Source organism: Wyeomyia smithii, chromosome 1 (genome assembly GCF_029784165.1).
Source record: "Wyeomyia smithii strain HCP4-BCI-WySm-NY-G18 chromosome 1, ASM2978416v1, whole genome shotgun sequence".
NCBI lineage: Eukaryota > Metazoa > Arthropoda > Insecta > Diptera > Culicidae > Wyeomyia > Wyeomyia smithii.
The window spans coordinates 15,343,118-15,356,748 of NC_073694.1; the positions used below are offsets into that span (position 1 = coordinate 15,343,118).

The 13,631-nt window shown below is 38.7% G+C and overlaps 1 protein-coding gene across 5 annotated transcripts in view; it reads right to left on the minus strand.

Moving 5' to 3' along the window:
* LOC129718983 (eye-specific diacylglycerol kinase) overlaps window positions 1–13,631 on the minus strand; it is a 431,099-nt gene that overhangs the window by 22,004 nt on the left and 395,464 nt on the right. For 4 of the 5 annotated variants that reach the window (XM_055670277.1, XM_055670276.1, XM_055670279.1 and 1 more), the window contains 7 exons: window positions 8,175–8,385; window positions 7,923–8,115; window positions 7,567–7,860; window positions 7,277–7,500; window positions 6,912–7,214; window positions 6,734–6,842; window positions 6,015–6,062 (listed from right to left, as the gene is read on the minus strand). In XM_055670277.1, the coding sequence (XP_055526252.1) occupies window positions 6,015–6,062; window positions 6,734–6,842; window positions 6,912–7,214; window positions 7,277–7,500; window positions 7,567–7,860; window positions 7,923–8,115; window positions 8,175–8,385 (1,382 nt within the window). The remainder of the gene's footprint in view (window positions 1–6,014; window positions 6,063–6,733; window positions 6,843–6,911; window positions 7,215–7,276; window positions 7,501–7,566; window positions 7,861–7,922; window positions 8,116–8,174; window positions 8,386–13,631) is intronic. The other variant, XM_055670281.1, reaches the window with a different exon arrangement.

Consider the following 13,631-nt stretch of genomic DNA (forward strand, 5'->3'; position numbering starts at 1 on the left):
TCGATATCTAACATTAGTATTTTTGTAGATAGAGAGCACCTTTGAAGAAAAAAAAGCCGATTTTGAGCTATTTTATTTTATAAGTCTCTTAATGTTGATGTCTGTCCGTTTCCTATAAATTCATGAATTTTTGAAGAAATGTACAAAATTGTACAAATCCGTTCCCTAGAACGCTGTACAAAGCTTAACTTGGCGTCTCCGTTGGTTTGAAAAAGAAAGGGTGCGCATGGTTCACTTTCGCAGTAAGTGGATGGGACTTTTTTTTGCGCACACTTGTACACACACTAAAAGCAAAGCCTTGGTGCTACGTTCCGATTCGGAACTTGACCTTCTTTTTGTTATACACAGACTTCGCAGCCAACTGTTAAGTGTGCAGAACAATCGCGGGGCTAGCGCTATGATCCTACTGACACTAACAGTCTCTCCCGAGCCGAGACTTGAACCTACAACGACTGGCTTGATAGGCCAGCATCGTACCTCGAGACCATCTGGGAGATGGTGATGGGACACACACTAGGGGCACCAAAATTCACAGAGACGGTTTAACAGCTAGAATCGATCATTTTTATCAGTTTGAACATTGGGGCCGATAATTCTTTCTCTTTAGTCGATCAGTGCACAATGGTCCGGAAACCGAATTCAGGGGGAAATTTGGATCTAGAGCTCGATAGCAATATTTTATTCCGGAAATACCCATATAGGGTGGTATTCGGTCACTTTCTGCGGTTTTTCAGAAACCGGAAGTCGCCGTCTTGGAATTCAAAATGGCATTTTGAGACAATTTCTGGCCTCTGGGCGTAATTCTGGTCCCAGAAACACCCATATTAGAAACCGGAAGTTTCCATCTAAAATTTAAAATGGCGTATGGAGTAGAGTTTTGGCTCCTGTGTATCGACTTGACCATTTTAGGCTGTTCTCCGGAAAACCTGGTTGATATATCTGTTTAATTTGTATGGGAACCCTCTTTTTGATTTGTATAAGATCCCTTCCATCCAGAAGTGCGACCATCATGAAAATATTTTTTGCTCCCAAAAACCTCCACTTGCCAAATTTGGTTCCATTAACTGATTAGTTTTTGAGTTGTGAAGAAATTTGTGTTTTATTTGTATGGAACCCCTCCCTTACAGAAGAAGGAGGGGTGTCACACCATTATGGTCATAACTTTTACCGCTCAAAACATTCACCTGCCAAATATGGTTCCGTTTAGTTGGTTGGTTTTTAAAATGTGCCGCAAATTTTTGTTTCATTTGTATGGATCCACTCCCTTCCAGAAGAGGGAGGGGTAGCGAATTAATACGAACATATTTTTTACCCCTAAAAATATCTTCATGCCAAATTCGGTTTCATTTACTTGATTAGTTCAAGAGTTGTGCAGGAATGTATGTTTCATTTGTATGAGACCCCTTCTTTCCAGAGGAGGAAGGGGTCTCAAACCATCATAGGAACCTTTCTCGGCCCCAAAAACCCTGCATACAAATTTTCACGTTGATCGATTCAGTAGTTTCCAAGTCTATATGGATCAGACAGACAGACAGACAGACCGGACTGCATTTTTATATGTATAGCTTATAGATTATTACTTCAGAAACAACATTAATATTTTAGAACCCTAAGAGTGAGTATACCTTCATTGGATTGAAGTGTTCATGTAAATCTGTTTTAACAAATAATAAGTTTAAGAGAGGCTGGGTCTGACTGCTAGGTGGATTACTTTGAGTTTTATTTCAATTTACACCCAATCAATTTTGAAGACGACTGTAACTTAAAATTTCAAGGGAAATACGGCTTTTTCAGTCATAAGGTTGTATCAAACGCTTATGTCCGACGTTTCGGCCTTTGGACTTGGCCTTCCTCAGGGGATCTATAAATTTATTAAAGACATTTATAAAAATAGTACATTTTTTTCCTTCTCTTCAAAAACTCTGACATTGTTTTTTTCTTAAAAAACTTACATAAAGTTGTACCGTTTTTCGTTCAGCGTACAAAGCTTTACGATAGGTTGTCATAGCTATCGATAGGTTCTTCTTCAAAGTACCTTTATTGAAACGTTAGAATTAGTTTGAGCTTAGTGGTCATATTTAATTCCCTAACAAAAAAAATCGTGAATATCTCCATTCTACTCAAATTTATAAATTGTTTTTCATAAAACATTACACATTCATAACACATTCGACGGAAGAACTTTTCTAAAATATGTTATTTTTATGTTTGAGTAAATTTAATTTCTAAATCTCCCAGGTTGTCTCGAGGTACGATGCTGGCCTAACAAGCCAGTCGTCGTAGGTTCGAGTCTCGTCTCGGGAGAGACTGTTAGTGTCAGTAGGATCGTAGCGCTAGCCCCGCAATTGTCCTGTACACTAAATAGTCGGCTGCGAAGTCTGTGTATAAATAAACAGAAGGTCAAGTTCCGAATCGGAATGTAGCACAAGGTAAAAAAAAAAATTTCATTCAAAAACATGACGAAAATTTGAATAATTTTACATAGTTTGATTGTAAAAGCACACAAATTTATATTTTTGGTATTTATTTGTCTTAACGCTAGAAATAATTACCTTCTCTTTGGTTCAAAAAGGTCAAAAATCTATCAGCTGGTTGAAAATTTATGAATGTTCTAAAATAAAATACATCGAATAAAACCGTTGTTTTATGGCCAGTTCAGACTGATCCGGAGTGATTCAAAGATTTTGTGACCCACGAAGCTAAAATATTTAAAGTTAAGATATTTTTAGTGAGAAATTCCGGGATAGGTTAAGGACAAAGTACGAAGGATTGCGTGCGCTCTGATTTCTGAACAACTTTGTTGAAGACCGCAACTTTTGTAGGAAGTCTTAACCGTTGAATAAGTTATCCTCAGAATAGGACGAACTTCGTGCTCACCAGTGCCACATAGCGATGAAATAGACATTCTTCCATTCAGAAGGCCTTGTTTTTCTGAACAAGTTTATTAAAGACCGCAACTTTCTAGGTTGTCGGAAACACGACATATCTGCGTATTCCAGATAATGTCAAATTTTTTGGGGGGATGCACAGTGGTTTAAAACGCGAAAACCGTGATCGTCAGCCTTTTGAGTATGAAAATGCCATTCAAATGCTATAGTGTATTCGACAAAGTTTTTGTACATCTTAAGGGGCATCTTTTGATGCAAATAAATTTTTGATTAATTCACCTAAAAGTGAGATAAATTTTTTATTTTTTTATTTACTTATCAAATCAAAATGAGGTCTTCAGCAAAATTGTAGACAATCTTATGTAGAAAAACTTTGCTCAAGACACTTTGATTCTATCTCTTGAAAATCGAGCACATACAGGTAGTTTTATACACAAACATTCTAAAAGTTTCTAAAAATCGAAAAATACCAAAAAACTATTTCTGATGTGATTTCAGAGGCCTACTTTGTTCAAGACATTTTTTCATATTTATGAATTACATCATTCTACCGAACATACCTTGGGCGAATTCTCAACTTTTTTATAGGGTTTAGGACATTTTAGATAAAAAATGCACTTTTTCAAACTAAAATTTATCGAAAAACTGCTAAAAGCTGCAAAAACAACAGTCTTCACTCGAAAGATAGAGAAACTAAAAAAATATTTTTTTTCACCCACGCCCAAGGCTTTAAGGGACTGCAAGAAACAAGTGGAACCACCTAGGAAACCTAGTACTTATCCCCATCTTTCGAGTGAAGACTGTTATTTTTGCAGCTTTTCGAGAAATTTCAGTTTGAAAAAGTGCATTTTTTTATCAAAAATGTTCTAAACCCTATAAAAAAGTTGAAAATTTGCCCAAGGTATGTTCGACAAAATGATGTACTTTATAAATATGAACAAATGTCTAGAACATAGTAGGCCTCTAAAATCACATCAGAAAAAGTTATTTAGTATGTTTCGATTTTTAGAAACATTTAGAATGTCTGTGTATAAAACTACCTGTATGTGGTCGATTTTCAAGAGATAGAATCAAAGTGTCTTAAGCAAAGTTTTTCTACATAAGATTATCTACAATTTTGTTGAAGACTTCGTTTTGATTGGATTAGTAAATAAAAAAATAAAAATTTTATCTCACTTTTAAGTGAATTAATCAAAAATTTATTTGCATCAAAAGATGCCCCTTACGATCTACACAAACTTTGTCCAATACACAATAGCATTCAAATGGCATTTTCATACTCAAAAGGCTGACGATCACGTTTCTCGCGTTTTAAACCACTGTGGGATGGGGTTTGTTCCAATACTCTATGAAGCGATCTGGTTGTTGTGAATTCCCGTTACATTCACATTGCTGCATGATTTTACGCGATCGACATTTATTTTACTTAATATTACATTTCTGATAATTAAGATATTGTCCTTTTTTTATTTTATTTCAATTTTCGATGGTTTGAGATATTTTTTTCAACATGTTTTGTTTTTTTGTACTTCGTGAAACTTCTGAAGCTTTTCAACATTTACAACTCTTGTTTCATTTTTCGATGGTTTATTTGACAAGTTTTGATGTCCATATGCTGTGTAAATTCGTGTTAATTTTTTGATTATTCAAATGTTTTTACGTTCTGACATGTTTGACGTCTTTCGGCGGTGTTTTTTGACATCTTTAATATTCTCAGCATTTGTTGTAGGGGAACTGCTCCATTATTCATCTCATTAAGCCGATATTCACGAAGAATGCACTGATTAAACAACATATTTTCATGAAATCGTTTAACAAATAAACAAAATACGCTTACGTGCTCTTATAGAATCGTTCAGTATTGTATATTTAGTAAATTTAGCTAGATTTATCCTGAATTTTGTAAAACAAACCATTTTGCACAACGCTTCCATATCCACCTCGAAACTTAAATCAATTATTCATCTCACGACGCCCCCATTTTCATCACACTGTCAATGCACTGTTAATCATGAATGAATCACATTATCATGAATAAACTTAACCGCAGCGCGTCGTAGTAGGTTACCTAGATATCCGCTGTAGTTGTTCACGTGCAAATATGGTAACCTAGGTAACCACTGCAGTGCTGTCCATTTATATCAATTATGTCGGAATAATTCAACATTTTCAGCATGATTTGTTCGTATTAACAGAAACCGATTTGGCAACTTTTTATTTTCTTCGAGGCAGTGAAAAGAGATGAAAATACATACAGTTGAAATTTATGAATTGTAGAAACTCATCTCATATATTTCTGCTAATTCAAGCTGGTTTTTGGAAATTTGAGATGAACGTTTAAAAGATTTAAGTCTTCTTAGTGTAGTGAGTGATTTTGTTTAGTGATTAAAATAAAAAATGATCCGCTAGTGATGAGAAAAACATTGGTTGGCTGCTGAACGAGTCCCGTTGTAGCCGTACAGAACAATGCGCGGATTATGTTTTCTGAGGTAGGTGATTGAAATAAATGAGTTTTCGAGTGCAGATGCCTGACTATTATATCAAATTTAGAGCTTTTAAGTGAGTTCTTGAGGTTTCTACTTAATCAGAAATCTAAAGTGAACTAAGAAGAATCCATTCCATGGATTAGCATATTGGTTTAAGAAGAAAATATGCGTTTTTTCCTGTTTTCAATTGTGTTTACATGTTGAATGAGATGAATATACGGGCTGAGATGAATAATGGAGCAGTTCCCCTATTTTATTTACAATTTTAAGATTTTTATGAGCAATGTAAAAAAAAAATGAAAAATTAACGACATTACAGCTTTTTCAAATGAGATTCATCTGATGAAATAAACTTTTATTTTATTTAAACCTAACATGGAAAATATAGCAATAATTCACATTTGTAGCACAATTGAGACAAAATTTGGACTCTACCCAGAACCTTTGAGCGTCAACTCCTCACAGATGCAAGCGATTTTTTTACACAAAAACAAAACACAAGCGCTGCCCATTTAACAACGAAATCTACGAATCTAGAAGCGCACATCGAAAAGGAACAGGAGGCTTGGCGTCGCTTGGCGGCGACTCGGGAGGCCTGAACGTCGACGGCGGGGAAGCTGAACGAATAGTAAATAATCACCTGAATCCGAAGGCGTCTTCATTCAAGCCGAACAATCGCTCGTGGAAGCTGAACGCGGTTTTTCGTTTTTTTTTTGTTTACGGCGCGTAGGTGAGGAGATATTTTAGGTCGATTTTTTTCGTACGTTCGTTCATTTGGTTGTTGATAGAGTGAACAAGTTTCGTGCACATATTTTGTTTGGTTGGTTGGTTGTTTGCGGAGGTGAGAGGTAAAATAAAGAAAGAGAAAGAGAGAGAGGTGGTGTATAGAAGATATAAATATGTTAGCTATTGAAGAGATTAGTGGAAGCGTTTATTTCGCTGAAAGATGCGTTGCAAGCTTGAATGAAAATCCGTACAAAAAGAGGGTGGGGGTGGCAAGATGACTGCTGCGTGTCGTTTTTTTTTTTCTTCCGCCGTCCTACAGGTCTGCCGGTTGCAAAACAAGCTTCAAAAGCACGTGTAAAAGAAAAAAAAAGAGCGCGATGGCACTTTGAGAGTAAAGCACCTTTGAAGTTTACTTTTCTACCGGCAGCCGTCTAAGGCGAAGGAACGAAAGTCGAGTGTGTAAACATCATTTGAATTTCGCTTCTAATGAAGAGCAAACATGACACGTGGCAGTTGCTTTGCTTTCAATTATTTCTATGAAGGTGAATGTGTGGAGAATATATAAGAAAAAATAGGATTGAATTAGAAGTAAAATGAAATTGAAAAGCTTAGAAAAAAAAGCTGAAATCAAACCTTTTGAAGTTGACTAGTTGATCGAGACTCTGGCCATTACCGAGACCGCCACCAGATCCCGAACCGACGTCCTTTGGACTCCCCCGCGAGCCTTGGGAACCTTGCGAACCTGTCGGAAATTAAATAAAATAGTTAGAATCCTTCGAAAAAAGTGTCCACTGATAAGGTTTTGCCTTACTTTTCCGCGATGGAATGTCTAGTGCCGGCGATAGGGTACCCGAGCCCGGTCCTGACAGTGACCGGTTGAAGAACTTCACACCCGGTGACTGTGGTGTTCCATCCCTGGAGTCCCGATCGCTTGACTCCAAGCTGCTACTCAGGTGGGGCGGAATGGCGCGCATCGCGTTCTCATCCTCGGGCGTTTGCGGTAGTGTTGCACATTCCTGGTCCAACACAAAGATACAGTCCGTGGCGATGTCGGTGATAAAGTGGAGATTCTCCTGCGCTCGGTCCACCCGGAAGAATCGTTCCGCCGTGCAAGCTGTTTTGGGATGCAAAAAAAAGTAAATTTCTCCTCGGATGCTTGAGAAAAGGGAATTTTACAATCGATAAAGCACCAATCCGGGGACAACTTCGGACTGTCCGGTTGCTCCTCGCAGTATTTGTTGATCAGAACTCGAACTTGCTCGAGATCCGTTACGGGCACATCCAGCGTGCCCAGATTGACGGCCGACTGCTTCAGCAAATCCTTATCGTAGTGGTTCTGCTCGTAGTCGTACATCATGATCTTCATAAGGGTAATGTTGAGAGATTCCAGTTTTTCTTGTCTGCGAGCAAAAAAAAAATTAGATGAGTAATGAAATGAGAGAGTGTGAGATAGGGGGGAAACATACGGCACGTTCGCCCTTCCGGGTTTCCGTTTCGCCAGCATCACAGCCTTGTTCAGTAGGGTCAGTTCGATGATGGACGGCTTCAGCTTGCACGCTTCGCCGTCAACCTGCATCGGGATCGTCTTCGAGGTGACAATCTTGGCCGATTTGCACTGGGCAATGCACGTCCCATGGCCGCCGGCCTGCAGCAGCGGTAATTGATAGGTGGTTAGTCCTACAACTTCGATTAGCCCATCGTCGGTGGCCGGATCGTACTGGCCACCGGATTTGTTCCACGGGTGGGTGCCGCCACCGTAGCTATGAAAATGTAAGTATTTTGTTTAACGTTTCCCATTGTTTTCATAATAAAAAATACTTACCTTGGAATGTTCAGAAATACTATCGCGTGCACCTTGTGCTCCTTCAGCTTCGATGTGAGATCCTTGCCGTCGCACTCCAGCGTAACAAACTCCGCCAGTCCCTTCCACTTACGTTTCAGCAAATCCTTACCACCCATCTGACCGTAGAACATTTTGTTCCGCAGTCGGGAGTTAAACTTTTCCGGATGCGCCTCTGCAAAAAGAACGAACAATAAAAACCAATAAAAATGCAAGCCCAAATGCAACGCTTACCTCTGGCCTCGTGAAACTCCAGCGCGATGTGAGCGTCGACGCCAAGCGAGAAGTAATTGTTCACCACGTTCAGCGGCAAATTGTCCTTGCCATCGTCAGCGTTCGCGACGGCCGGATTCGGGTCCACTTTGAGGTTCCATCGATCGAGCAGCACCGTATCGGAGTTACCGATGTTGGCCAGAATTTTCCCAATCGGTTCGTCCGTGTAGCCCTGGAAAGATTTTAATTGAACCGTCAGGCGCTCGCAATGACTCGATTTACTCGTTCGATTTAACTCCGTCTGGGGGGGAAAACGCGTTCAGAGCAATCAAGTTTTCAATCAATTTATTTTTATCTCTTCAAATCAAATATTATTACATTTCTGGTCACAAGGACGCATGTGTGACATCCTTTCGCTGAACACGTTTTTCCCGTCGTCGTCATCGTCGTTAGAATGGCTTTTTGAGTTTCCATTACATAAAAGTACACAGACACAGTGCACAGACCAGTCCGTGGTCGGCATTGATGACATCCAGAGAATCCCACCCGCCCAGACTCGATTTTGTTCCCCTTCCCCACCCCCTCCCACACCCGACATTAGGAAAGCATCTCCTGTGCTGCTCGCTGGCTGGCTAACGGGACGGAAAGAGCCTCGGAATTTATACCGGCGATAAACATCAAAAGCTTGAGCAGCTTGGTTGATAATTGCGATTCTGTTGCGATGACTAGTTGTTGATTTTTTTTTCTGCGGAATTTGCTTGTGCCATTTTTGTGGCCGCAAATATGCGCTTCGTTTGATGTACCGGTACGTGACCGGTTAATTCTACCCGATCGTTAGTGGAAAACTCCCGGTTGCTATTTATTCAGGCGCAAACGACATTGCACGAAAGTGGTTTGCTGATTGCAGTTTTATTTTGTAGTGCATTCCACAGCACATTCGCTTTGCATTGATTTACTGTTTTAGGTGCCATTTTGGTTTCCAGACCAAGAGGCTTGACATGGAATTAGGTTTTTATTTTTCCGGATCTGAGGCATCCTAGAAGTTTTTTTTCGGAGCAATGTAAAATTAAAACAACGCTACGTTTTACAAAAATTTTGACAATTGTTGACCAGCGCAAACACGAATGTGTTGCTATGACAATTGTTAACCAGCGCATGCGCGAATGTGCTGCTCTGCGCAGTGCAGCTAGATTGACAATCTTTTTAATTAGTAACAATTTTAATTATTTAAAAAACGATGATAAAAAACCCAAATTAATCCACCTAGCGGTGAGACCCAGCCTTTCTCATTCGAACTTATTACTCGTTAAAAAAGATTCACACGAACACCCCAACTTTTGATCGTGGTATAATCGAAACGTCATTGTATTCACATATAGATCGGACTCGATTGAAATATCATTTTGGATTCCTCTTTTATAGTGGAATTTTTTTTTATTTCAAATCACATTTGAAAAAAAATTCTAAAACTAAAACGCCGTCAGAAAACGTCCATAAAATACGCTTGAAAAGAAGCGAGGGAGGTATTTCTGATGAAGTGTTGCCACCCATGCGAAAAATTCTGAGGACAAAAGAAGAGGGTTTCGAAAATATTTGTTCTTTTTTTTTTTTTTTAATTCTCGTTTATTTTCCGTCGGTCTAGTTCCGCCACTGTTGTGGCCAATCACCGACGCCCAGGGAGGCGACTACACACCCAGGACCCTAACTCACGACCCGTTTATTAACGGACCGGCGCCAACGGCTTTACTTCCTCATGCGATGGAAGGCGTGATCCCAGAGATTTTTCGCCTCAGAAAATCTCCCGGTGTCGGCTAGGATTGAATCTAGACCAGTTGGGTTGGTTGTGAGTGGATCACGCCACCTCACAACCATCGACACCTATGTCGGCGGTGGGATTCGAACCCAGGCGTCGAGCGTGGTTGACGGAGACGTTACCAACCACACTAGGCCCCCGCTCAATATTTGTTCTTATTCTGCGTAATCTATAGACGTTCCATAATCGCTTCATAAAATAAAAGAAAGGAACTTAAAAAAAATTATATGAATCAAAGGAAAAAAACAAATACCAAAAAAAATATTATAAATAAAAGAATATAAAAAACAGATAAAAATGAAAAAATTTAAAACAATCAAAACAAATTTCAAAGTTGAGCAAAAATTAATAATAATAAATCAAACATAAATAAAATCACATAAACAAAATTTGAAAAATTTAGTAAAAAACCAGTTTACGTCTGGAGTTAAAAGTCAACTACATTTACATAAAAATAACTTCATGCCATAATTAATTTTTGTAAGAAATTTGTTTTCTGACTTTCCTTATAAATTTATTTAAATGAACTTGGAATTTAAAATGACACTCCTTAACACAGTTCCTCTTGTTAATATTATTCCCTTCGTTTCTGAGGTGCATTCGTGTACCATTCAGTATGAGTTTTTTGAAACCGGTGTTACACAGAAGCCAGAATCTAACCTCAAACACCATTCTAAATCCAGATGACTACTCTTGGCTAGTACAATACCAAGTTTGAATAATTTTTTTTTTGTTCACACAACATTTATTTGACACGGCACAATACAAAGGCAAATTTTTTATCCTCGCTGCCGACGAGCTGAAACTAAATCTATTACTAAAACTAACATGGTTTTTTTTTATCCGAGATTCGTTTCGCTGTTAAATGGACTCTTCAAGTAGCTATAAACAAGTAGCATGTATGGCAAGTTTCGCTGAGCGAGGATATCACGAACTGGCACATAGGGCTGTATTCCTCGGGCCCTGAGGGTATCCAAAAGTAGATATCTGGCGCCGCGGAATTCAGCACACACCCAAACCACGTGTTCAATGTCTTGGTACACCAATCCACGAACACAATGATTACCGCTCGCCAGCCCAATGCGAATGAAATCTCGTCCTACATCCAACCCCCGAAACCAAGGTTTGGTGGAAACCTTGGGGATGATGCTGTGTAGCAACCTCCCCAGTTCTCCCTTATCCCACGAGGCCTGCCAATTGATAAGTGTATTCTGACGTGAAAAATTTAAAAACTCATTGTAGGCAATTGGTCTGTTGTAAATATCACCGTTTGTTGCGCCCACCTTAGCAAAAGTGTCCGCTTTCTCATTGCCCGGAATGGAACAATGAGAAGGGACCCACACTAAGGTAATCTGACTCACTCAGATGTTCCCGTATTTTCCCCAGGAAATACGGAGAGTGCCTTACATCCTTCATCGATCGGAGAGCCTCAATAGAACTGAGACTGTCCGTAAAGATGAAGTAATGGTCCGTGGGCATTTTTACAATAATCCCTAAGGTATACTGAATTGCAGCCAATTCTGCGACGTAAACAGAAGCAGGATTATCGAGCTTATGGGAGACGGTTAAATTGTTTTTGAAGATACCGAAGCCAGTGGACCCATCGAGAAGTGATCCGTCAGTGTAGAACATATTGTCGCAGTTGATGTTTCGATATTTATTGGAAAATATTTTGGGGATCTGCCGCACGCGTAAATGATCCGGGATTCCACGAGTTTCTTCTATCATGGCTGTATCGAAAAACACAGAAGAATCAGAAGTATTTGATAAGTTGACACGATTTGGAATATTCGAAGGAAGGTTAATATTTTGGGACATGTGATTGAAATACAATGTCATAAAACGGGTTTGAGAATTAAGTTCGATTAACCTTTCAAAATTTTCAATCACAGGACGGTTCAAGACCTCACATTTGATAAGAATACGAGAAGACAGGCTCCAGAAGCGGTTTTTCAATGGTAGAACTCCAGCTAAGACCTCCAAACTCATCGTATGGGTCGATTGGACATCGTATGGGACATCATCTCTCAAGAGATTCCATTGAAGAAAAAACGACGCCACGCTAACACTAAACATCCAGTCTGGTTTAACAAACAAATAAAAAATTTAAAAAACCGCAAACAAAAAGCCCACAAAATTTTCAAAAAACACAATAGCAGTGAAAATCTAGTAATTTACTTGTAAATATGTGTTCAACTGAACTTTGCCATCAGTGATGCATTTGAAGAATTCAATGCAAAAACTGAACTAGAAATTAAGTCTTGTCCAAAGAACTTCTCCAATTACGTCAAAACAAAACTAAAACCAGACAATTTTCCATCAATAATGCAACTCGATGAACATGTTGGTGATAACTCGGAGAAAAATTGCAATCTCTTTGCAAAATTTTTCCAAGAAATCTATACCACATTTTCCGAAGAAAATCGCGACCGCGATTATTTTGTATTTTATCCAGAATATCCAAGAAACATTGCTGTCAATATGGAAAAGCTCATTTTTAGTGCCTATTTTCAAATCTGGGCGAAAATCTGACATACGTAATTATCGTGGAATCGCTATTATCTCTTGCATTCCAAAACTCTTTGAGGCAATTGTCAATGAAAAGATATTTGCTCAAGTCAAAAATCGAATAACTGACAAACAACTCGGCTTCTTCAAAGGCCGCTCTACATCCACAAATTTACTTGAATTCGTAGATTACTCATTGAATGCAATGGATAATGGGAACCATGTTGAAGCTCTCTATACAGACTTTAGCAAAGCAATTGATCGTATTGACATACCAATGCTACTTTTTAAACTGCAAAAAATTGGAATTGAGTCTGGTCTCCTGAAGTGGCTTGAATCATATTTAACAAACAGGCAACAAATAATAAAATTTAATGTAAAAAAATTAAATCCCATTCAAGTTACTTCAGGTGTTCCCCAAGGCTCCCACTTAGGACCACTTCTTTTTATGTTGTACGTAAACGACATTTCCTTCATCCTCAAAAATATTAAAGTTCTAATATATGCCGACGACATGAAGCTGTTTTTGGAAATACAAAGTCAAGAAGACATCAATGTATTTCAGAATGAAATCCACACATTTTACATCTGGTGTAAGAAAAGCCTACTTGAATTAAATGTAAAAAAATGCAATGTAATATCCTTTAGCAGAAAACTAACAACGCCCAAAATTGTAATTGCATTAGGGGATCAGAATGTGAAGAAATGTGATAAAGTTAGGGATTTAGGAATAATCTTAGATTCTAAACTTAATTTCATCGACCACTATAACACTATCATACACAAGGCAAACAACATGTTAGGGTTCATCAAACGCTTCTGCTACAATTTTCAAGACCCGTACACTATCAAAACTTTGTATATTGCCTATGTGAGGTCAATACTGGAATACTGTAGCATTGTGTGGTCTCCTCGTCCTGGCGTACATGAAGAAAGAATAGAATCAGTACAAAAGCAATTTCTACTATATGCTCTTCGTAAGCTAGGTTGGACCGCACATCGTCTTCCGTCATATGAAGCACGCTGCATGTTGATTGACATTCAAACATTAAAAGAACGGCGAGAGTACGCGATGGCTTCATTTGTAAACGATATCGTTTCGCAGAACGTTGACTCAGCAGTACTACTTTCTAAATTGAACTTTTATGCACCCATTC